Below are 24,262 nucleotides of genomic sequence, written 5' to 3'. Positions count from 1 at the left end.
GAGTTTTGTTTGTTTACTTTTTTATTTTATTTTATTTTATTTATTTTGGTATAGCCTTGGCTGTCCTGGAACTCACTCTGTAGAACAGGCTGGCCTCCAACTCAGAGGCCCACCGGTCTCTGCCTCCCAAATGCTGGGATTAAAGGTGTACCTCCACAGCACCCGGCTTCTTTCTTTCTTTCTTTCTTTCTTTCTAAAATGTATTTATGGGGGTGAGGCTCTTATGGTATACTTGTGGAAGTCAGGGTATCTGTTCTCTCCTTCCACCATGTGGATCTTAGGGATGGAATTCGGATGGTTAGGCTTGGTGGCAGACAACTTCTACCTGCGAGCCATCTATGATGGACCTCTGGTTTTTCGAGACAGGGTTTCTCTGTGTAGCCTTGGTTGTCCTGGACTCACTTTGCAGACCAGGCTGGCTTCAAACTCACAGCAATCACCTGCCTCTGCCTCCCGAGTGCTAAGATTAAAGGCGTGTGCCACCACGCCCGGCCCAGACCTGTTTTTAATAAACTACAGCATTGCTTTATATTGACTGGTCCCAAACCTCTTTGCTGCATCCAAGGCAAGAATCTGGCTTTACCTTACTCATTGTTCGTGCAGATAAGGACAGTGTGGCTCTATGCCTCGGTTGCTGCTGCTACCACTGAAACTTTAATTAAAAATAATAGTAATAATGGTGGTGGTGGGGAAAGAAATGTATGTACACATCATGCATGCAGTTGTCACAGTATCCTTGGAGCCAGCCTTCACCGGCAGATTTCCCGGAACTGAAGTTACAAACATTTGTGAGTGGCCGATGTGGATGTGAGTGGGTGCTGGGGAACCAAATTGAATTCTCTGGAAGAACAGGCCTTTATCACTGAGCCATCTCTCCACAAGTCACTTTTGTTTTGTTTTGAACAGGTTGTCTTTTTTCTTGAGTTTTAAATTTCCTTTTTTAAATGTTACACTTGGGGCTTGAGATATCTTAGAGGGTAGAGGCACCTGCTGTAAATCTTGGTGACCAAAGTTGGGTCACTGGAACCCACGCGGTGGGAGGAGAGAACCAATTCCTCCAAGTTGTCCTCTGACCTCAGGTGTGGCACACAGTAAGGACTCCATAGTAAGACGCCTATGTAAAAAATAAGTTCCAAGTAAAAATTGCTATGAGGAATGGGGCAAGTTAATCTCTTTGAGACTCGGTTTCCCTGACTTTAAAACTGGAATCAAGTCACAGTCCCACCGAAATGTTTGATACTTAATGCAAAGGGTGTGGAACAGCTGACACAGCGGTCACTATGGCGACGCCCTCCACAAAGGTTACCTCCGGAGGCCGGTTAATACGCCCACAGTTCTTCCTGTTCCGGTTCAGAGTGCAGCCAACTGCGTACAACTTTCTGCGCACACTCGTCTCACCACGAGTTTACGCTGAGCGCGGGAGCACCATGACCCCCAAGGCCTGACTTCCGTTTCCGGGGTGGCAACGCGACTTCCGGCGGCGTGCCTTGAGCGCACCGGGCTTGCAGATACAGCGGCCGGAAGGGTCTGTCCTTGCAGCCGGTAACTGGCCCCGGGTGGGAGTGGCCGGGTGGGCGGGAGGGAGGGAGGGCAGCGGAGGTGTAAATTGGTGCTGTGACCGAGCATCTGGCTTTCCGTTGGGCTTTACCGCGGGTGGGAGTGGGAGACGTCCTTCCCTGCAATCTGAGCAACCTGTCAGCTCTCCATCCAGTCTGTAAAAGTTCTATTCATTGTGGCGAACGGTGACACGGTATAGCCGAGTTACTACAGTCTGTAGCCTGCCTTGGTACAGCGTGGGAACAGGGAAGATACTAGATGAAGTCACAACGCTTCTGAAAAAACTATTGGGAGGTATGGATCCTCCATCACGATAACACCTCCCCAGCCCCTCAACCTACACAAACATTCATTCAGGAAGTTTGTTTTTCTAGCTTCAGTTATTTCCAAGATTCCCCCCCCCCCCGGATGCACATCATTGGTTCTCAATGTCACCATGTAGTACGCTTTCAAATCTTTGTAATTATTTAGCTAGTGGGAGTTGAGTTAATCTTCATTTAATTCACTGCCCCTTTGACTAGAAGGAGGAAAATAGATACCCCACCGACACACACACACACAAAAAATTGATCGTTAGTCCAAAACTGTGTTATTCTCATGAAAATCTTCCAATTTTGGGAACGAGAGATTATTTAGTTCCCAGTTTGAGGCTAGGCAGGATTAACTGGCTTTAACCGTTGGACCTCTGAGTGTAGGAGACAAGAATTCAAACTCTGGGGCCGGGCGTGGTGGCGCACGCCTTTAATCCCAGCACTTGGGAGGCAGAGTCAGGCGTATCGCTGTGAGTTCGAGGCCAGCCTGGACTACAAAGCGAGTCTAGGACAGCCAAGGCTACACAGAGAGAGACCCTGTCTCAAAACAAAAAAACCAAAAAAAAACCAAAAAAACAAAACAAAACAAAAAAAACCAACCAAGAATTCAAACTCTGAACCTACAGAGCCTTGCATTCTGAACGGCTAAGCTGAAAGGACATGATGAGATGGTGCTTAGCAACACAGATGACCCTAAACCAAACACATTTCACTGCTTGTAATCCCTGCCTTTATTTATAAGACAGTTTTAACCTTGGTACATACACTGAACTATGAAAAGTGACTGCATTTTCTTTCTTCTTCTTTTTTTTTTTCTTCCCCTTCTTTGTTGTGTTACCTTTAAAGAGACAATTGGGCCTCTTAGAAACATTCCCATCATGTCTGACACTCAAGAAGCTACCAACCAGCTCCTGGATATGACCCTTAATGAGGACGAGAGGTCTGTGCCTATAATGGAAAGTGGCATCAGAATTGTGCCTGAGCCCCTCCAAGTCACCATTGGAGCCACTGTACCTACTGGCTTTGAGCAAACAGCTGCAGATGAAGTGAGAGAGAAATTGAAGGCACCGTGCAGAGTCAGCAAAGACCGGGGCAAGATATATTTTAATATTGCTGTGGAAAATCTGTCTCAGGTTTGAACAAAACAGTCTCAATTAGTCTTTTAACTTGGTTATTTTATTACTTTTCTGGTTTGTAGACCCCTTGGGATTCCTTTACTTTGTTCTGCTCAACTCTCAATGGCATTTTCTGTGGTATACTGAGGTGTGAAATTGACTGTATTTTATTTTATTTTTTAGTTTACCATATTGGTGTTTATAACCTGTATTCAGTTTAGTGCATTTTAGTGTTAACTATGATTTAGCAGTGATCATAGAATTTCCTGATGATTTAGTCAACAAAATGAAATATATATGAATGTCTTTGACACTAAATTTACTTTAGCAGAAGTTTGGGTAAGTACAAAAGCAGAGGTTTTCCTTTAACTGTGTCAAAGACATTTTTTTTTTTTAAAGATTTTTATTTTATGTGCGTTGGTGTTTTGCCTGCATATCTATCTGTGTGAAGGTGCCAGATCCTCTGGGCCAAGAGTTAAGGAGGATTGTGAGTTGCCATGTGGATGCTGGGAACCGAACCTGGGTCCTCTGGAAGAGCAGCCCGCGCTCTTAACTGCTGAGCCATCTCTCCAGCCCCTTCAAAGACATTCTTGATCAAAAGTAATTATTTGTGGCTACAGATGAGAAGTAGAGGCTAGCCAGCTGCCATCCATTATAACCTAAGATTACCACACAGGTGACATAGGGCACGGATTATTGTCTGGAGAGTCTTAGGTTTTGTTCTTATCTTGCCAATGTACCCCAAGCTTATAGCATATAACATGTAGTAGGTGCCCCCAAAATATCTGTGGTATGTGTTAGTAAGCAAGTATTTTGTTGATGCCCTCAGCAGTTTTGTGAAGCCTGGGCACTATTACTCTTGTCATTAAGCATTAGGTTTAAGAAGAAAAGTAGTTTGTCTGCAGTAACTCAGCTATTACAGAACTAGAGCTTAAACCTTGTGTGTTTTTTGTTTTTTGTTTTTTGTTTTTTTGGTGGGGGAGGGAGGTAGGAGGTTGAGATTGTAGCCCAGGTTAGCCTAAACTTTACTATGCAGCTGAGGATCCTGTCCCTCCAGAATGCTGGGATTGTCGGCATGCTTGCTTTCAAATCCTATGCTCTAAGCCACTACAGTACCCAGCTTGCCACTGAAGCCCATGAAAGAAATATGATGAAACCCCACTTGTGGTTTTTTTTTTTCCCTTTTCCAAACCAGTGTTATTGCCTACATGACATTTGAAACTGTTACACTTTTATTTCACTGGCCTTTTCTCTGGGGAAAAGCAGCAATTGATGGGAAACCAAAGAAATGGAACACCCAGGATGGGAAAATTTTGTGTTTACATTTTTCCCTTCTCTAAGCCAATGTTGTTGCCTACATACGTTTCAAATTGTTACACTTTTATATTATTAGCATTTTCTCCTGGGAAAAGCAGGATACTGATAGGTGACCAAAGGAATGGAACACTGGGATAGGAGAATTGCAATATAAAATATAGATAGGAGGTGATTTACAATTCTTATACTTAGCTAGGCTTGGTGGTGCACGCCGCTAATCCCAGCACTCTGGAGGCAGAAGCAGGCGGATCTTGTGAGTTCGAGGCCAGCCTGGTCTACAAAGAGAGTTCCAGGACAGACAGGGCTGTTACACAGAAAAACCTTGTCTTGAAAAACCAAAAAGAAAAAAAAAAAGAAAGAAAGAAAAGAAAAGAAAAGTTAATATACTTAGTTAGACATGATAGTTTATGCCTATAATGACAGTACTGGGGAGGCTGAGTCAGGGGAATTGTGAGGTTGCGGCAACCCAGAGCAACAAAGCCATACCGAATCTCAAAAAAACAAAAGTGAAACATTTTTGTATCTATTTTAAATATTTAACTATAGATAGCTTATGTTAGTCAAAAGTATGTCATAAGTTTGTTTCTAACATTTGTTTTCCTCCCTAGGTTCATTGTCTGAGATCAGTTGATAACTTGTTTGTGGTTGTTCAGGAGTTTAAAGATTACCAGTTCAAAAATACAAAGGTGAGCTATTCGGAGCATGGTAGCTGATTCTCAGCTTTTTTTTCTCAAAGATTTGTTTTCTGCTATTTACTGCTTGTCTGTCACTTAGCTTTGCTATTGGCTTGTTCACAGTGTTGAGAATAAAACACAAGCCTTACACATGCCAAGCATGTGATCATAATCAGCTTTTTCATTAACATTCAGAAATCTCTTCACAGGCATCCCAAAAGCTGCTTTTGAAGGTCAGTGGTTTGTTGTTTTTTTTTTTTTTTTAATTTTTGGTTTTTCGAGACAGGGTTTCTCTGTGTAGCCTTGGCTGTCCTGGACCCGCTTTGTAGACCAGGCTGGCCTTGAACTCACAGCGATCTGCCTGCCTCTGCCTCCTGAGTGCTGGGATTAAAGGCGTGCGCCACCACACCTGGCTTTGAAGGTCAGTGTTAAGAGAAGCCTGAAGTTCCAGGGGGAAAGTCTTACATCAGCTCAGATGATAGTCCACATGATTTGAAAGCAGAATTGCTTCCAGCACGTGAACAAAAGACAGAGTGCAGACAGCATTCCTTCCTCCTTATGTTGGTTGTGTCCTGTTATACCTCCATGGGGTTTTCCCCCCTTTTTTCAAGACAGGGTTTCTCTGTGTAGCCTTGGCTGTCCTAGACTCACTTTGTAGACCAGGCTGGCCTGGTCTACACATCAATCTGCCTGCTTCTGCCTTCCGAATGTTGGGATTAAAGGCGTGAGCCACCACACCTGGCATAGCTGCATGTTTTGAAATGAAGCCAAAGCAACATTTAATACTCTTTCAGTTAGGATAACAGCTCTCTCTCCAGCCTGTACTTAGCATCTGAGTTCTCAATATTCAGCTGCTATTTAGTCTGAAGGTTGAAAATAGACCTTAGTAACACCATAGGTCTTTTTCTTATATATCTTTCTGGCCAGGTTTCCAGAATCAAGTGCTTAAAGCTTTTTCTGTTGATGTTATATTATTGTCTAATTTAGAGCTAATCTTTGTTAAAAGAACTGTTGTATGCTGTCTAATTCTCTGGGCTTTATTAATTTTCTAAATTATTTTGCAAGGTCAAAGTATCCCCAAATCAGTCAAACTGATCTGGAGTTGGGGCTTAATGATAAAGCTGTTTCCTCATCAGATCCTAGTAAAATATTTAAACAGCAACACAAAGGCTAACAGAACCCATAGCCTACCAAAAACTCAAACAGCTCTAAAAGAACACCATTGAAAATAGCTAAAATTAAGCCTGGCATGGTGGTGCATGCCTGTAATTTCACCACTTAGGGAGGCAGAGGCAGGTGAATCTCTGAGTTCAAGGACAGCCTGGTCTACAAAGTGAGTCTAGGACAACTAAGGCTACACAGAGAAACCCTGTCTTGAAAACCAGGAAAAAAAAAGGGGGGGGGAGGCTAAACTGTATTGCTTATAAAAATAATTTTCAACACTAGAAACACTAGTATTGTTTTTTGTTTTTTTTGAGACAGGGTTTCTCTGTGTAGCCTTGGCTGTCCTGGACTCATTTTGTAGACCAGGCTGGCCTCGAACTCACAACGATCCGCCTGCCTCTGCCTCCCGAGTGCTGGGATTAAAGGTGTGAGCCATCACGCCCGGCTGAAACACTAGCATTATAATCCTTTAGACTCAGGTTTTTTCTTTAGTGCTGTCCTGGTGGGTTGAACCCTTGACCTTTGTGTCCTAAGCGAGTGTTCCCACTGACCACATCCCCCGGCCTAATTCTTGAAACTCTCTGATAGTTACTACCAGCTGAATGATGCCTCCTGAGTGCTGGCATTAAAGGCGTGCACCACCATGCCCGGCACTTTGTGCTATCCTTTTTAGTAGTTTGGGACTTATATATATATATATGTGTCCTAGCTATTAGCTTTGTAAATACAACTTGGTATTATCTATCTAATCATCTAAAATATATATCCCTGTTATGGTTTCAGACAAAATTGCCTTATTTTTACTCATTTCTGCTCTGCCTTCTGATTTTATTAACTTCCTTATTGTTGGCCCTTTGAATATACTTTACCAGCTTTTACTTCTATCCTTTGACCTGTAAATATAAGAGATAAGGACTGTAGCATTCTTAAATTACTTCTCTTTGCTATTATGTGCTGACATGTAACTTTGCTTCTGTTTTATAGTCACAACCCACACTTTGTCTTTATTTTAGTCTTAAAGCCAAAAGGGTAAAGTGGACTTCCTGTCCTTTGCTGCCGCTTGCTCTGTTTTGAGGGCGAGGTTTGCCTCTAGCCCAGGCTCGGCTTGCCTTTGAAAGGATTCCCGGGGATCATGAGCATGAGCCTAGTGCTGGCTGGTTCTTGTGATTTTTCATGGCACGAGTTGAGAAATGTTTGCATGTTCTTTAGTAGATGGAGTATAAAGAGCTAGTCTCTCCTTCTAGAAAGACCATGATGGTCAGTGTACATTTCCATTCATCTTGCTAAATATTTCTCCCTTATTGTTACTTTCTGGGTTTGTTTGGTGTGTGTGTGTGTGTGTGTGTGTGTGTGTGTGTGTGTGTGTGTGTGAGAGAGAGAGAGAGAGAGAGAGAGAGAGAGAGAGAGAGAGAGATATGACCAAAAACCAAGCAAAACTCCAGCTTTCTTTGAAGTTTGTTAAGTTTGAGTGACTGGTATTGTTGATAATTTCTTGTCAGGTCATGTCTGTAGGCATATTTTGTTTGTTTGTTTTTAGCTATTTTATTGGGCTCTTATGTCTACTACTCTTTTCTAGCCCAATCCCTTCCAACCCCCCAGGACTAGGTAGGCAAGAACACAGTTAGAGGGGAAGGGGATGTGGACCTCATTAGGCGACTTCCTGCTGATCAGGGTGCCTGGGCTCCTCGGGGCAAGTCCAGTCTTTGTCAGAATATCCAGCAATAGCAAATGTAGCAGCAAGTGCGGCAGCTGCTGCCACAGGCCCTCCTAGACGCTCCCATTTTCACCCTCTCAAGAGTTCCCAGAGTTAAACTGTCTGCAGCTGGCACAGGTCACGCCCCTGCCCGAGTGTGAGGCGTGTTATAGTGGGCTGCTGTGGACAGTCTGAAGCAGCGCCATACCCCACACCTGGGGTTAAAACAGAACCGTAGTCCACGTAACATAACTTGGTTTGTTTTTGTTTTGTTTTTTCGAGACAGGGTTTCTTTGTGTAACAGCCCTGGCTGTCCTGGACTCTTTCTGTAGACCAGGCTGGCCTCGAGCTCATAAAGATCCTCCTGCCTCTGCCTCCCAAGTGCTGAGATTAGAGGCGTGTGCCACCACTACCTAGCCATAACTGGGTTACATTTGTACTACAGGTGTTAGTCCACTTGTATTTTCTGGAAGATATCTTGAATCTTGAATTATTGTAAGTCTTTTTGTTTTGTTTTTTAGTTTTCTGAGACAGGATTTCTTTGCGTTATCTTGGCTGTCCTGGACTCGCTTTGTAGACCAGGCTGGTCTCGAACTCATAATAATCCACTGCTTCCCAAGTGCTGACATGCACCACCACACCTGGCAAATTATTGTAAATCTTAAATCTCTTAGGTAAATAAGTACTTGTTAACTATTTTCCTTGTTTATTATTTTCTCTTCAATTTTTAAAAAACTTTTTTGCTTACTGTCATGCTATTTGCTTTCTTCCATCCTTTACTGATTTTCAGCAGGCTCATAGACTGGTTTCAGTATGGTGTTTATTGGTATATGTGAGCACTCAAAATTCCATCTTATTCTCATTTTTAGTTTTTTAAAAAAATGTGTATGGGTGTTTTGTCTGCACGTATGTGTATGCATTATGTCCACGTGCCTGGTACACTGAGGATAAAAGAAGGAGCTATGGATAATGTAAGCTACCATGTGGGTGATGGGTCCTCTATAGGAACAATAAGTGATTTTTAATTAATTTATTTTTTTCCTGGTTTCCTGGTATTTCTCTCCTGCTCATGTTTCCTTCCCCTGCACCCTTTTGCTTATTTTGTAAGTTCTGTGTTGATAAGTTCTGAACTTACTCCCCTGTGAAAGAGGAGCTCGCCCTGAGCTGACTGAGAATAAACAAGTCTTTTTCCTTTTTTCCTTTTATTGTTTTATTGAAGTATAATTTTCATTCCACTGAATGAGTTGTTGTAATCTTTACTTCCTCTCTAGCCTCATGGGATCAGAGGTTTTGGAGTTATTTTTCAAGGAAAGCACACTTCACTCTTGTCAGTGAACTACAGACAAAAGATAGTTGAAAAAAGTGAACTTATGTAGCATGATAATTGCTAGATTGGAATGTAAAATGTGGCTGAAATGACTGAGAACTAAGCATTTAATTTCCTAGAGCTTTAGTTTTGTTATGAAAAGAGGCTCACTGCATCCATGCCTGGCTTAGAACTCACTTAGTAGACGAGGCTGGCCTCAGCGTCACAGAGCTCTGTTTCTGCTTGGGATTAAAGGTATGCACTACTACACTGGCTTCTGAATCTTTAAGTCATTTAAACATTTATGCTATAGATGTTTATAAAGATTCTGTTACTCTGCTCTGTTAGATCACAGTCTCCTGTACTTAATGTTTACTCTTTACTCTTGTATACTAGCAATTGAATTTAGGACTCGATGCACTGTACCCCTGAGCTATATTCCTGACCCTCTTACTTTTTATTTTGGGATATGGTGTTAATAAGGCTGGCCTTGAACCCACTCTGAGGCTCCAGAAGGCCAGAACTTATAACCTTGCCGCAGGTTCCTTAGTAGCTTGGATCACAAGTCTGTGCCAATAAACCTAGCCTGGCAGCTGTATATTAACCACCCTTTATAGGCCTCTGCTATTGGCCTATAGCAAAGGTCGAGGTGGTTAAGGTCTTCCTGCTATGCACTTACAGGTGTGGCCTTCCTAGTTAACAGTACATAAGCCTACTGTCCGTAGACTATGCTTAGTACTCTAAATAAAGTCAGACTGGAAGAGAAGAACTGGACAGGGCAGCACCACCAAGTTTACTTTTTAAAAAAAAAAGATAACCATTTGAGCCAAGTGTGGTGGCACATGCCTTTAATCCCAGCACTTAGGAGGGAGAGGCAGGTGGTTCTTCGTGAGTTCTAGGCTAGCCTGGGCTATAGAATGAGTTCCAGGGCAGCCAGCGCTTTAGAGAAGAGACTGTCTCAAAACAAAAAGATAATCATACATTTAAAACCTGGACAGATGACATTTTAAAACGTAACACTTTTTGCTCAAGTTCAGAAGACCTGGAAGGAAGTCATCTAGACGTGTGTCTTCTTTCCCTCTGCTGCCTTTTGTCCGCCTGCTTCCCCTTACAGTTTGCTCCTCAGTGCTGCTGTGCTCTCATCTCCTGGGTTTTTTGTTTGTTTTTGTTTTTAAGATTTATTTATTTATTATGTAAACAGTGTTATTCCTGCTTGTACCCCTGCAGGCCAGAAGAAGGCATGAGATCACATTATAGATGGTTGTGAGCCACCATGTGGTTGCTGGGAATTTAGCGCAGGACCTTTGGAAGAGCAGTCAGTGCTCTTAACCACTGAGCCATCTCTCCAGCCCTGATCTCATGTTTGTGTGTGTGTGTGTGTGTGTGTGTGTGTGTGTGTGTGTGTGTGTGTGTGTGTGTGTTTTGTTTTTTCAAGACAGGGTTTCTCTCTGTAGCCTTGGTTGTTCTGGACTCTTTGTAGACCAAGCTGGCCTCGAACTCATCACAGAGATCTGCCTACCTCTGCCTTCCAGGTGTTGGGATTAAAGGCGTGTGCCATACCTGTCTGTCCCATTATTCTTTTTTAAATTTTATTCTGTTAATTTATTCTTACTACATCTCAATGGTTATCCCATTCCTTGTATCCTCCCATTCCTCCCTCCCTCCCATTTTCCCCTGACTCCCCTCCCCTATGACTGTGACTGAGGGGGACTTCCTCCCCCTGTATCTGCTCATAGGGTATCAAGTCTCTTCTTGGTACATCCCAGTATTCTTTAATAGTATAATATTTATATCACTTGCCATTGAAACTAGAATATCCTTAATTGTAGGCATTATTTTTTTATCCTTTGGTTCTGCACTCCCACCATCTCCACTATAAGGACCAGAGTTCTCTATAAAGAAAGTAGGCATGGGCTAGAGAGATAGCTCAGAGGTTAAGAGCACCGACTACTCTTCTGGAGGTTCTGAGTTCAATTCCCAGCAACCACATGGTGGCTCACAACCATCTATAATGTGATCTGATGCCCTCTTCTGGTATGCAGTTGTACATGCAAACACAAGATTGCATACATAATAAATAAATAAATAAATAAATAAATAAATAAATAAATAAATCAATCTTTCAAAAAAAAGTAGGCATTTATTCAGTTAAAATGGTGAGAAACAAAAGGTTTTCATTCTCCATTTTGCAGGAAGAAGTTCTAAGGGACTTTGAAGAACTGGCTGGAAAGCTTCCATGGCCAGATCCTTTAAGAGTCTGGCAAATTAACACCGCTTTCAAGAAGAAGAAAGCAAAGCGCAGAAAGGCAAATCAGAGTGTAAGTAAAGAGAAGGCTGACTGTGGACAAGGAGACAAAGAAGATGAGAAAGATGGTAAGAAGAAGCTTGCCAGCAGCACCACAGATTCACATATCTTGGACTATTATGAAAATCCAGCCATCAAAGAAGAGGTATCAACCTTAGTAGGTGATGTTTTAGCATCTTGCAAAGATGCAGCTGGTGAAAGCTTAAGAGAAGAAACTGAACCACAAGTACAGACGTTTCGAGTCACCTGCAACAGAGCAGGAGAGAAACACTGCTTTACATCAAATGAGGCTGCAAGAGATTTTGGGGGTGCTGTTCAGGAGCATTTTAAGTGGAAGGCTAATATGACCAACTTTGATGTAGAGGTAGGTATTAGCTTTGACTGATAATTTTTAAAAATCTGGCATGGTGTTGGTGGTGCACACCTTTAATCCCAGCATTTAGGAGCCAGAGGCAGATGGATCTCTGAGTTCTAGGCCAGCCTGATCTACAGAGCGAGTCCAGGACAGCCAAGTTATACAAAAGAACCGTGTCTTGGAGAAGAACTGTAATGGGGCTGGGGAGATGGCCCAGGGGATACAGTGCTTGCAGAGCAAGCTTGAGAACCTGAGTTCGCATCCCTTCCATCCACATAAAAGCTAGAACAGTTACACATGCATGTTAACCCTGGCACTGATAGGTAGAGGCAGGCAGTGCCCTGGAGCTTGTTGGGCAGACCAGCTAAAGCAGCAACACCCAGGTTCAGAGAGAGACCCTGTCTCAGAAATAAGGTAGAATTGTAGAAAGACACTCAATGTAAAGTTCTGGCTCCTGCACAGTCACACACAAAGGAAACAAAAGGTTCTCATACATTTGTAGAATTTCCAGAGAAACCCAGCACAGGGGCAGTTAAGCAGTGGCCACAAAGCTAGGAGGATGCTAGGAATACCATGGCCTGAGGAGATAGATGGAAAATTTTACTCTAACTCTAGAATGGGACAAGATTGTCTCTTTGAGCCTATTTCAAATGGAGCCAACACTAGTGTAAGCCTTTAAGGTCTATACAATGGAAGGCAAAGGAAATAGTGGAGTAAAGTGTTTGCTATTATATGTTGGTATATGCGAAGTGCTCAAAGAATAGATGCTGTCAGAACTCGAGTAGCAGTAGCACACACCTTAATCCTGGCACTCAAGAGGCAGGGTCTCTTGTGAGTTCCAGGACACCCAGGACTATGTAGAGACCTTGTCTCAAAAAATCCTAAGGTATTCATGTCTCTCTCTCTGAACTTGGCATCATGTGTCCAGCAGAAGAAAGGTGAGTTCTTTTTACAAAGAAATGTTAGTGCTGGACTCAGACCCAGAGGCTTACCCACTATTTCTAAGCTATAGCCCCTATCTTCTAATTTTTTTTTCTTCCTTCCTTCCTTCCTTCCTTTCTTCCATTCTTCTTCTTCTTCCTCTTCCTCCTCCTCCTCTTCTTCTTCCACTTCCTCCTCTTCTTCTTCCTCCTCCTCCTCCTCTTCCTTTTAGTTTTTTGAGACAGGGTTTCTCTGTGTAGCCTTGGCTGTCCTGGATGCACTTTGTAGACCAGGCAGGCCTCCGAACTCACAGAGATCACCTGCTTCTGCCTCCTGAGTGCTGGGATTAAAGGTGTGCAGCACTACACCTGGCCAGTCTTTTAATTTCTAATCCAGTATTTTTCTACATTGTATAGACTTTTAGATTGTAAATTTACCTAAAACAAACTTACTTCTATCTCAGTTGCATGGTTGTACTACTAAACAATAGTGAAATCTAATTTTCAGAACCTCAAGTCAGGGTTTTAGTGTTAATCCTTATCTAGAACCAGCTCTGATCTTTTTAAAGTCAGCTAAATGCCTTTTGGTAGCTTGATTATCCTTGTGACTACTGGGTGACTGATGTGGGTAAGAGTAACTGGAGTTCCTTACATTCCTGATGGCTTTTATATAGCTCCCTAGCAATTGACATTTTTACCAAGAAGTCAATTTCTATTTCTTTTGGGATACTTAAATCTGGGTCATGTCACTTTCTTTGTCATTAAAAAAAAAAAGTCAGACAAGAATAATTCCCCATTCCATATTCCCTTAACATAGCTGCCATGAGAACGAATAGACTAAGAAAAACCTGTCTGGAAATTAGTGAGGTGGCACAAAAGACAAATCCTGGAGCCACACTGCCTGGGCTAAGTGCTACTCCGGCTCTCGTGTGACAGGGCATATGAACTGATGTCGTTGTGTGCCAGGCCCAGAGGGCTTCATAGGTAATGAGGCCATGGGAGTGACATGTGTAGAACAGGGCTTTGCATGTTGGAGTGCCAACTCTTGACTTTGTCTTTGGTAAGGCTATGATGGGGCCATTCTAAGGGGAAGACTGGGCAACATTTTATCTTCATAGAAGATTTGTGAGTGAGGAAAACCAGGACAAAGATAGTCACATTAGACATTATTTTAAAATATTAGGGAAACAGGAATTGATAAAAAGCAAACGTAACATGCTGTCAGCTCTGAATAAAGGGTGTGTTTGAGAGTCTGTTGTGAAAGTGGGCTTGTTGTACTTAGGTATGTTTGAAGTGTTTTCCAAAAACATAGTTATTTAAAAAATATATGTAGGCCAAGTGTGCTGGCACATGCTTTTGATCCCTGTCTCAGGCAGAGACTGGTAGATCTCTATAATTTGAAGGCCAGTGGGGTCTACCGAGGTCCATGCCAAAGAGTGCATAGTGAAACTTTTTGTTTGTTTGTTTGTTAGCTTTTTCGAGACAGGGTTTCTGTGGAGCCTTGGCTGTCCTAGATTCATTTTGTAGACCAAGCTGTCCTCAAACTCACAGAGATCCACCTTCCTCTGCCTTCCAGAGTACTGGAATCACAGGCGTGTGCCACCCACCCATTCAAACTCTGTCTTAAACAAAACACACAATGATACACACACACACACACACAAACACACACACACACACACACACACACACACACACACACACACACACGATGGTAGTGGTATATACCTTTAATCTCTGTATTTGGGAGGCAGAGGCAGGTGGCCAGCCTGATCTACAGGGTGAGTTCCAGGACAGCTAGAGCTACACAGAGAAACCCTGTCCCCTCAAAAAAGGAAAAGTGGTAGGAAAACCCCACACACTCATATTTTAAATCCATACCATCAAAATATGTTTCATATAATAAAAACTAGGTGATAGTCTAGTGGTAGCCAGCTTATATAGTGAGTGAAAAGAATAAACTATTTTAAAATTAAGTGAAAGTAGTATATACTATTTCATTTTTTTGTGAAGTTCAAAGAATGGCACAACTAATTTGTAATAGTAGTGGTTGGATTAACGATCACCCTGCGAGTTGACCAGTTAGGAGACAAAGAGAGCCTTCTAAAGGGTTCCGAATATAGGTCAGAGCTCACTGAGATATATATACAATTTAGTTTACATACCACTGGGCTCATGAAATGGGTACAGGTGTGCCACCATGGGTGCTGACCTGAGCTCAATTCCTGGGCTGCACGGTGGTAGTTGCTCTCTGATCTCCACAGACTCAGGCTGCATGTAATCATAAAAAAATGAATTTCATGTACTTTACTGTGTAATAAACATGCAGAGTGTAAACCTGTCAGGAAGTTTGTGTGGGCTGGAGAGATGGCTCCACAGTTGAAGAACTGGTAGCTCCTTTAGCGCATACAGGCTTAATTCCCAGGACCCACGCGGCAGGCAACTTGCAATCATCTATAACTCCAGTTCCCAAGGATTAGACACCCCTTTCTGGCCTCCATGGGCACCAGCTGTGCATGTGGTGCACAAGTATACATGCAGGCAAAACACTCATGCACATAAAATTAAAAAATGTTCTTAAAAGAAAGTTTTGTGTGCTTTGGGTGTATATACAAGCCATGCCTAGCTTTTATGTGGGTGCTGGGATTCAAACTCGGGTCATACTTGCACAGCAAGCATTCCTTCCTTTGAGTCATTGGCCCAGCCCTGAAAAGAAAGGCATTTTGGTTTGTTTGTTTCTTTCTTTCTTTGTTTCAATCTTAAAAATTCAAAAAGTCTTTTGTTTTTCGAAACAGGGTTTCTTTGCATAGCCTTGCCTGTTCTGGGCTTGCTTTGTAGACCAGACTGGCCTGGAACTCACAGAGATCCTCCTGCCTCTGCCTCCTGAGTGCTGGAATCAAAAAGTCTTAATAAGACAGATGTGTATCTCATACTTGTGATCTCATACTTATGAGGCAAGAGGATTGTGAGTTTCAGTCTAGCTAGCCTACGTCAGAAAGTCAAGCCAATTTTGGCTCCAAGGCTGTTTTATTTTATTCTTACAAATTTGTTGTTTGAAACAGGGATCTAGTCCTGGCTGTCCTAGAACTTACTATGTGACTAGGTTGGCCTTGAATTCACAGAGATTCACCTGCCTCTGCCTTCTAAGTGCTGAGATTAAAGCACTTGGGAGATAGTACCACATTCAAATAGTATAAGTGCAGTTTGAAGAATGCCAACTGTTTCTCTTCTCTAATTTGACGTAGGTTCTCCTTAACATCCATGACAATGAAGTCATTGTTGGCATTGCACTGACAGAGGAGAGTCTCCATCGCAGAAATATAACACATTTTGGACCCACAACTCTCAGATCAACTCTCGCCTACGGGATGCTCAGGTAACAGAAGGGGATTTTGCTGTCCGTATTGTAACAGACACTTTGCTCTGAATTAAAACACTCATTTTCTTTATATCTTTTTGGTTTTTCTTTCTTTCTTTCTTTCTTTTTTATTTTTTGAGACAGGGTTTTCTGTGTAGCCTTGGCTGTCCTGGACTCGCTTTGTAGACCAGGCTGGCCTCGAACTCACAGTGATCCGCCTGCCTCTGCCTCCCGAGTGCTGGGATTAAAGGCGTGCGCCACCGTCACCATTATAAAAACACTCATTTTCTTAAAAAGTTTTTTTTCTTTGTTAGAATTACAAAATTAACCTCAAAAAGATATTATTCACTGTTGTTTGCTTGTTAGAATTACAAAGTTAGCTATTTTCTCTTCAGTATTCACTCTTGTTGGCTTGTGATTCAGAAAATATCTTATAGGTGGTTTATTAGTTTTTGTTTTATTTCGTTTTGTTTTTTCCAAGACAGGGAAAAACTCTGTTCTACAGAGTCCTGGCTGTCCTGGAACTCACAGAAATCCTCCTGCCTCTGCTTCTCGAGTACTAGATTAAAGGCATGTGCCACCATGCCCAGGTAGTATTCTTGATTTAACGTGAGAGTGGTAGTTTTGTGTGTGACTTCCATGGAGTAGCCATTTCTGTTGAGAAAGGCTACACTTTTTTAGGAGATAAGCTAGTTTTGCTGTGTTTTGCTTTTACAGAGTGAAGCAGAGGAGATTCGTAAGATGTGTGAGTGAGTACAGAACTTGAACGTTGCTACACAGCATAGGCCTGCCAGCAGTTTGGTATCCTGAGTGCTGGGATCATAGTACACCCCACCACACCCCACTTACTCATATTTTTTAATGTTACACTGGCAGCAATCCAGGAATCATCTTGGGACTTGAGGAGTGCAAGGCAAGCAGCCCTTTGCTGTTGTCATTCTTAGGTTATTAGTGTTTCCTTTCTCAGATAAGTCTTCTTTCCCCCTAAACTTGAGATTTTAAGACTACAAAATGGGCTTGACATGGGACTCAAAAGATTATTCATGTGCTCAATTTGGCAGCATATATACTAAAATTAAAGTAATACAGAGAAGATTAGCATGGCCCCTGGATAAGTATGACAGATTTGTGAAGTGTTCCATAATAAATAAAAAAGGAAAGATTCATTCATGCTAAAGAGATGGCTCAGAGGTTTAAAAGTGCATGCTACTCTTGCAGAGGACCTGAGTCTGGCTCCTAGCATTTGAGGTAGCAGATAACAATGACCTGCAACGCCATCTCCAGGGGATCCAACACCTGTCTTCTGCAGGCACCAGCACTTACATGAACATATCCACCCACACATACACATATTTAAAAAAAAAACAAAACAGATTGGTGCCAGATTTTGGGGCTGTAGAGATGGCTCAGCAGTTAATAGTTCTTGCTGATTTTCCAGAGGACCAGAGCTCAGTTCCTGGCCCCTATGTCTGAGATCTTACAGTTGTCTTTAATTCCAGCTCCATACCCTTATCCAATCCCTTCTTCTGACCTGTGTACACATATACATAAAGAGAAAGAGATACTAACTCATACACATAAATAAAAAAATAAATTTTTTTGTTTATGAGGACTAAATGCAGAAACATAGACAGATTATTTTATTCTATATGTTCTAGTGATTTATATAGTTAACATTTTTCCTTTTTTTGTTTTTGTTTTTGGTTTTTGAGACAGGATTTTCCTGGTAGCCCTGGCTATCCTAGAACTCTCTTAGTAGACCAGGCTGGCTTTTAATTCAGAGATCCACCTGCCTCTGCCTCCTGAGTGCTGGGATTAAAGGCGAGCACCACTACACCCAGCCCATTGTTTTCCTTTTCAGTTCTTGCTTCCTCTGTTATCCTGGTCATTTGTAGATTCATAGTTCCCAACAACTGGAGCATATTAAGTTAATAACAGACAGTTTTAGAAATATTCCTAAGCTTCATTCATTGAAAAAACATTTATTATCTGCCTCTAACTATGATTAGAGGAACCAGCAATTACTAAAAAATAAATAGAATAAAATATAATGATGGAAAAAAGATAATGATGGGACTGAGGAGATAGGCTGGTACAGTTTTTGCACAGCACAAGGGCCTGACTTTGACCAGCAGCACTATTGTCTGTAATTCCATCACTGAGGAGGCAGAGACAGGAGGATCCCTGGGGCTTTCTGGCCCACCAGTCTGACTGAATTTGTAAGCTCCAGGTTGTGAGGGACCCTCTCTTGAAAATGAGGTGAAGAGCAATTAAGGAAGAGGCCTAGCTGGGCAAGGTGGCACACACCTTTAATCTCAGCACTTAGGAGGCAGAGGCAGGCAGATCTCTGAATTCAAGGCCAGCCTGGTCTACAGAGTGAGTTCCAGGACAGCCACAGTTCTGTAGAGACCTCAAAAAACCAAAAGTGTGTGTGAGGATGGTGAGGGAGGCCTAATGTTGACCTCTAGCCTTCACATGCATGCAGGCAAAAACAAGTATGCACACACATGTATACATACACATGAAGTGATGATTATGCTGAGAATGTGGTTGGAGAGATGAGCAAAAATTATACCAAATTCACAGAAAAACCTGAAAGCATCTCAAGAAACATAGAACCTATGGGGCTGGAGAGATGGCTGCTCTTCCAGAGGACCTGAGTTCAATTCCTAGCACCAACATGGTGGCTCACAATTGCTTACAACTCTAGTCTCAAGGGATTGAATGCCCTCTTCTTGATTTGACAGGCAGTGCTCACATGTGATGCAGATACACATGGAGGCAAAACATCCATACACAAAAAGGTTAAAAATGAAGAAGTCTAGAAACTCGACAGTAGAAAACACAAGGAAGTGCTTTACTGTCTCCTGAAAGCTTATGGGCTTTTGTTTAGCTTACCTGTATATGTGGCTGGCCGTCACTTATGTGTGTACCTTCAGTTGCACATGACTGCCTCACACAACCCAGGGCTACTTGTTCTTTATTCCAAATTCCTAAGAGGATTTGAGTGACATATTTTGATTGAGTGCCCAGTCCAGGCCCATTAACAGTAACTAGCATTTTACAGGCTTGCCCAAGAATCTGGCTTATGAGGGAGATCGTTAACATGCATGGTGCTAGGTTTCAAACAGGAAAGATTAGAACGGATGAAACTTAGTGACCTGAGGTCTGGTCAGCAGCATTTGAAGCTATTCACAGTGACCTGTAGTCCTGATGTTGACCTCGTTATGTGTCCTAAGAAAAATGTTTCTTTGCATCAGTTTGTCTGTTAAATGGTACTAGAGTTGTTAGATGTGTTCAGTGAAATAACAAGTGTGTAAAGTTAAAGCAGTTAATTTATGTTAAGGATGCTATCTCCACAATTAAATCTAAAATGAAAGGATACTGATGTCTGGTTGTCACCAAATGTCCACTAAAAAAATCTTACTGCCTCAGCTTCCTGAGCACTTGCTACCACGCTCGTGCTTGCTCTCTCTCACGCTCTTGCACGCTCTCTCTCTCCCCCCCACCCCCACCCCCTCCCCTCCCCTCCCCTCTGTATGTTTTTCTTTTCCAGTGCTGAGTCTGAAACTCAAAGCCTTGTACTGATCGCCAACCCCAGGTTGACTTTCAAACTGTAGATTGCTGGTCCTTCTTGCCAGTGTGATAGGCTCTTGATCCTAACCTTCAGGATTCTCTATCTCGGAAGCCTCAGCCCTTGGCTGATCTTCACGTGTACTGAATTGTTTTCTCCCTCCAGGCTCTGTGAACCTAAGCCTACTGATGTGATAGTGGATCCAATGTGTGGAACAGGGGCGATACCAATAGAGGTAATAGCACCTCTTTGTTTTTACGTAAGCAAGTGATATTTTATTTTCTGGATCATAGAGGAGCTGAGAAAGACAAACTGGAAAGCCCTTTTATCTGTGGCAAATGGAAGAGGCACTAGATTGAATAGCAGAGATTAAGTGAAGGTATCACAAACTGGAAGAAGGTGGTTTTCATCTCCATGTAAATAGAGGTTCCTGGAGTGAACTTGGTATGAAAAGGAGAAGTCACTGGTGCAGCTCATTGCTGGGGTACTTGGCTGGCACCAGACAGACATCCATCCTGGCCTTTATCTCCAACACTGCAAAACACAGCCAACCAAACGCAGTACTCATGAGCATTCCTTATGTTTGGTTGTTTTGAGCCAAGGTCTCACTGTGTAGACCTGGCTGATCTCAAACTTAAGAGATTCACCCATCTTCTCTAGGGATTCACACATCTGGTGTGTGTGTGTGTGTGTGTGTGTGTGTGTGTGTGTGTGTGTGTGTGTGTGTGTGTATTTTAAGAATTCTAACAATGCTACATACCCAGTGACCTTAAATTTTTTTTCAGAGTTATTACAACACTCATAAAAACTACAAAAGGAGCTGGGTGGTGGTGCATGCCTTTAGTTCCAGCACTTGGGAGGCAGGGGCAAGCAAATCTCTCCTGAGTTCAAAACCAGCCACAGAGGTGTACAAATTGCTTCTGGGGCTGGCATTGATGTTACAGTGGGTGACATTGGAGCCACATCTCTAGTGGGTGAGAGTTCAGCAGGCAGAAAAAGAACAGGGAGGTCATTTATGGCAAGGAAATAAATTGCAGATACCATGTTACTGAAAATTGACCATAATGACTTCCCCTTTAATTTTCTCTCATGACATGTTTAACCAACACTCTGTCTTACAGGGGGCTACTGAGTGGTCTCACTGTTACCATATTGCTGGGGACAACAACCCACTGGCAGTGAACAGAGCAGCCAATAACATCTGTTCTCTATTGACTAAGAACCAGATTAAAGATGGGTAAGTTTAACTTCAAAGACAGCATTGTGCCCTTTGAGTCACTCTCCATACTGATGTGGAATTAACATTCACTCCCAGTGCTCTGTGGCACTGTTACAACCAAAAAGTGTGAGAAGACACCATTTAGCTTATGGAACCCATAGCCTACAAAAAACTCAAACATCTCTAAAAGTATACCATTGAAAATAGCTAAAAATAGCCAGGTGCAGTGGTGCACACCTGTAATCCCAGCACTCAGGAGGCAGAGGCAAGCAGATCTCTGAGTTCGAGGCCAGCCTGGTCTACAGAGTATGTCCAGGACAGCCAAGGCTACATAGAGAAACCCTGTCTCGAAAAAAAACAAAATCCAAATATTGTGAGTTGAAAGAAGCATGAAAGCATTACCATAACTTGTAAATTACCAGTGATCTTTACTAGTGGCCCTGGCCTGTTTAAATCCTCTAATCACTTTGTTTCTGAAGGCTGTTGATTGGTCTTTCTGTTCATTTGTGTATATGCGTGTGAGCTGAGAGTGCCTTGGAGCTATGTCATGGTGTAGAGGGCAGAGGACAACTTGTGGGAGTTGGTTCTTTCCTTCCTCCTGTGGATTCCATCAATCAAACTCCATTTTTCAGGCATAGTAGAAGGTACCTTTGCTGGCTGGGTTATTTCTCTGGCCTTTGAGACACTTTAAGTATGATTTTTTTGGGGAGGGGGGGCGTTTGAGACAGGTTTCTCTGTGTAGCCTTTGCTGTCCTGGACTCACTCTGTAGACCAGGTTGGCCTTGAACTCACAGCAATCCACTTCCCTCTACCTCCCACGTAAAGGCATGCACCACTACCCTTAGCTTGCAGATTGTTTTTCTAAAAAGAAACATTAAAGTAATATAGCAAGAAATATATCCATAACTAAGATACACGTTTTTGAAATGGTTGAGATGGTCTCACATACAATTTAAGAAAAGCACCAAGGAAAATGAGCTTACATCTTTTTTTCTTTCTTTTTTTTTTTTTTTGGTTTTTCAAGACACGGTTTCTCTGTGTAGCCTTGGCTGTCCTAGATTAGCATTGTAGACCAGGTTGGCCTCAAACTCACAGGGAGCCACCTGCCTCTGCCTCCCGAGTTCTGTGATTAAAGGTGTTGGAAGTTTATTTATTGAGCCATCTCATTAGTCTGGAAAAATATATTAAAATATCTTTCCTTTGTCTTCACAGAAAAACATCTTGGGGTTTGCCCATTGATGCTGTTCAGTGGGATATCCGCAACCTCCCACTGAGAACTGCTTCTGTGGATGTTATAGTAACAGATATGCCATTTGGAAAAAGGTAGATATTGGGTTTTTCTTTTTTCAGTGGAGTGTGATTTCACCTGTTACTCTACTGTGTACCATAAGTCATTTCACCCATTTGTGCCTTTCCACATTCCACATGATCCTATTCCACAGTATAGTCTGAGGAGACCTTCCTTCCTTAGAGATTTCTGCTCACTGGTTTAGCTTGTGCAATCTGATTTTTCTTTCTTCTTCTTCTTCTTCTTTTGCTTCTTTTTTTGAGACAGGGTTTCTCTGTGTAGCCTTGGCTGTCCTGGACTTGTGTTGTAGACCAGGCTAGCCTTGAACTCACAGCATGCCTGTAATCCCAGCACTCTGGAAGGCAGAGGCAAGCAGACCTCTGAGTTTGAGGCTAGCCTGATCTACAAAGTGAATCTAGGATAACCAGAGCTGAAAGAGACCCTATCTCGGGGGAAAAAAACAAAAACAAAAAACCAGGAAAACTGAACACTTGACTAACATGGCTTCCTTTATTGACATAGACTATCAAAGCTCTGGCCTCTAAAAGATGGTTTCTTTCTTTCTTTCTTTCTTTTTAAAGATGATTTCTTCATACCTTGGATTTTGTTCCTGTTTCATGTTTAAAAAAAAAAAACAAACCCCAAACCAAAAACCTACATATTTACCCTTTGCAACAGTTTATACTTGACCTTCTTTTACAGGACGGGCTCTAAGAAGAGAAACTGGAATCTCTATCCAGCTTGCCTTCAGGAAATGAGCCGTGTCTGTAGACCAGGGACAGGCAGAGCTGCACTGCTTACGCAGGACAAGAAATGCTTTGCCAAGGTACCACACAAGAGAGATAAATCCTAGCCTAAGGCAACTTTAGGATTCTTAAAAGGCGGCTTGGGCCCATTGCAGGATAGGGGTACAGCAGGTCAGGTAGACAGGTGGAGGCCCCAGAGCTTTGTTGGCCAGCCAGTATAGCCATTCAGTGGCTCTGGGTTCGGTGAGACCCTTCCTTACTTTAAATAAGCACACCCAAATAACTACTGCTTTATACACAACATGTATGTCTCATGTCCTCAAAGGACATAAGAGGGTATTGGATGGACCCTCTAGAATTGGAGTTATAGCTGTGAGCCACCATGTGGGTGCCAGAAACTGAACCCAGACCCTCAAGAACAGCAAGTACTCTTAACTTCTGAGCCAACTCTTCACCCCACCACCCATAACATTTTTTTAAAGACTTAATATGTTTACAGTGTTCTGCCTGCATGTGTGACTACATGCCAAAAGAGGGCACCAGATCTCATTATAGGTGGTCATGAGCCACCATGTGGTTGCTGGGACTTGAACTCAGGTCCTTTGGAAGAGCAGCCAGTGCTCTTAACCTCTGAGCCATCTTTCCAGCCCCCCTATAGCATTTCTTAAGTGGCAAAGATTCTGGGTTGGGCTGGGCTTGGTGGCACATTCCTTTAATCCTAGCACTCTGGAGGCAGAGGCAGTCGGATCTCTGTGCGTTCAAGGCCAGCCTGGTCTACAAAGTGAGTCCAGGACAGCCAGGACTGTTGTACAGAGAAACCCTGTCTCAAAACCAAAAAATAAAAAAATAAAGGTTGCAGGTTGGTTTAGAAGCAGACTGGTAGTCTAATGACTTTTATGCTTTTTGTGTCCCAGGCATTATCTGGAATGGGACATGTGTGGCGAAAGGTCCACACAGTCTGGGTGAACATCGGGGGCCTTCATGCTGCAGTTTATCTTCTGAAACGCACGCCTCAAGCCTTTGTTCACCCTTCAGAACAAGATGGACAAAGAGGCCATCCTTGGTAAAGCAAGAATGAAGACGGCTTAATAGTATTTGTAGTTCCTAACACTGGCAATGTCAGCACACAGAACTTGTAACTAAGTATTGCATTGTGTAACTACTCCAGAATGCTTTATTGTAAGCAAGGTGACTGTAATGGTATTTCTGAGAAGCCTACATTGCTTGGTTTCTAGGTTTTATTGCCTTTGTAGCCTACTGTTCTCTAGTCAAAAGTTTTTTACATCACCCCCAGAAACTGAAGCTTCCCTCAATACCTACAGTTTGCCATCTGCTCTAAAATAAATACACACAACTAAAA

General features: G+C 42.5%; 1 protein-coding gene across 5 annotated transcripts; it reads left to right on the top strand.

Moving 5' to 3' along the window:
* The first annotated feature begins 1,389 nt into the window (after window positions 1-1,389).
* THUMPD3 (THUMP domain 3 tRNA guanosine methyltransferase) lies at window positions 1,390-24,262 on the top strand. Of its 5 annotated transcripts, none has more exons than XM_084766750.1 (11): window positions 1,390-1,542; window positions 2,715-3,001; window positions 4,909-4,986; window positions 5,184-5,207; window positions 11,330-11,806; window positions 15,963-16,093; window positions 19,815-19,884; window positions 20,771-20,886; window positions 22,081-22,191; window positions 22,859-22,982; window positions 23,817-24,262. In XM_084766750.1, the coding sequence occupies exons 2-11, from the start codon at window positions 2,747-2,749 to the stop codon at window positions 23,967-23,969; spliced, it is 1,539 nt and encodes a 512-aa protein (XP_084622876.1). In that variant the 5' UTR covers window positions 1,390-1,542; window positions 2,715-2,746; the 3' UTR covers window positions 23,970-24,262. The 5 variants fall into 5 exon arrangements, with proteins under 5 accessions (XP_084622876.1, XP_084622879.1, XP_084622878.1 ...); XM_084766752.1 differs by having other exon boundaries at window positions 1,460-1,525; XM_084766751.1 differs by lacking the exon at window positions 1,390-1,542 and adding an exon at window positions 1,593-1,851.

The sequence above is a fragment of the Acomys minous genome (genome assembly GCF_964271855.1).
Source record: "Acomys minous genome assembly, chromosome: 17".
In the NCBI taxonomy this organism is placed as follows: domain Eukaryota; kingdom Metazoa; phylum Chordata; class Mammalia; order Rodentia; family Muridae; genus Acomys; species Acomys minous.
This window is presented reverse-complemented; position numbering and strand designations above follow the sequence as displayed.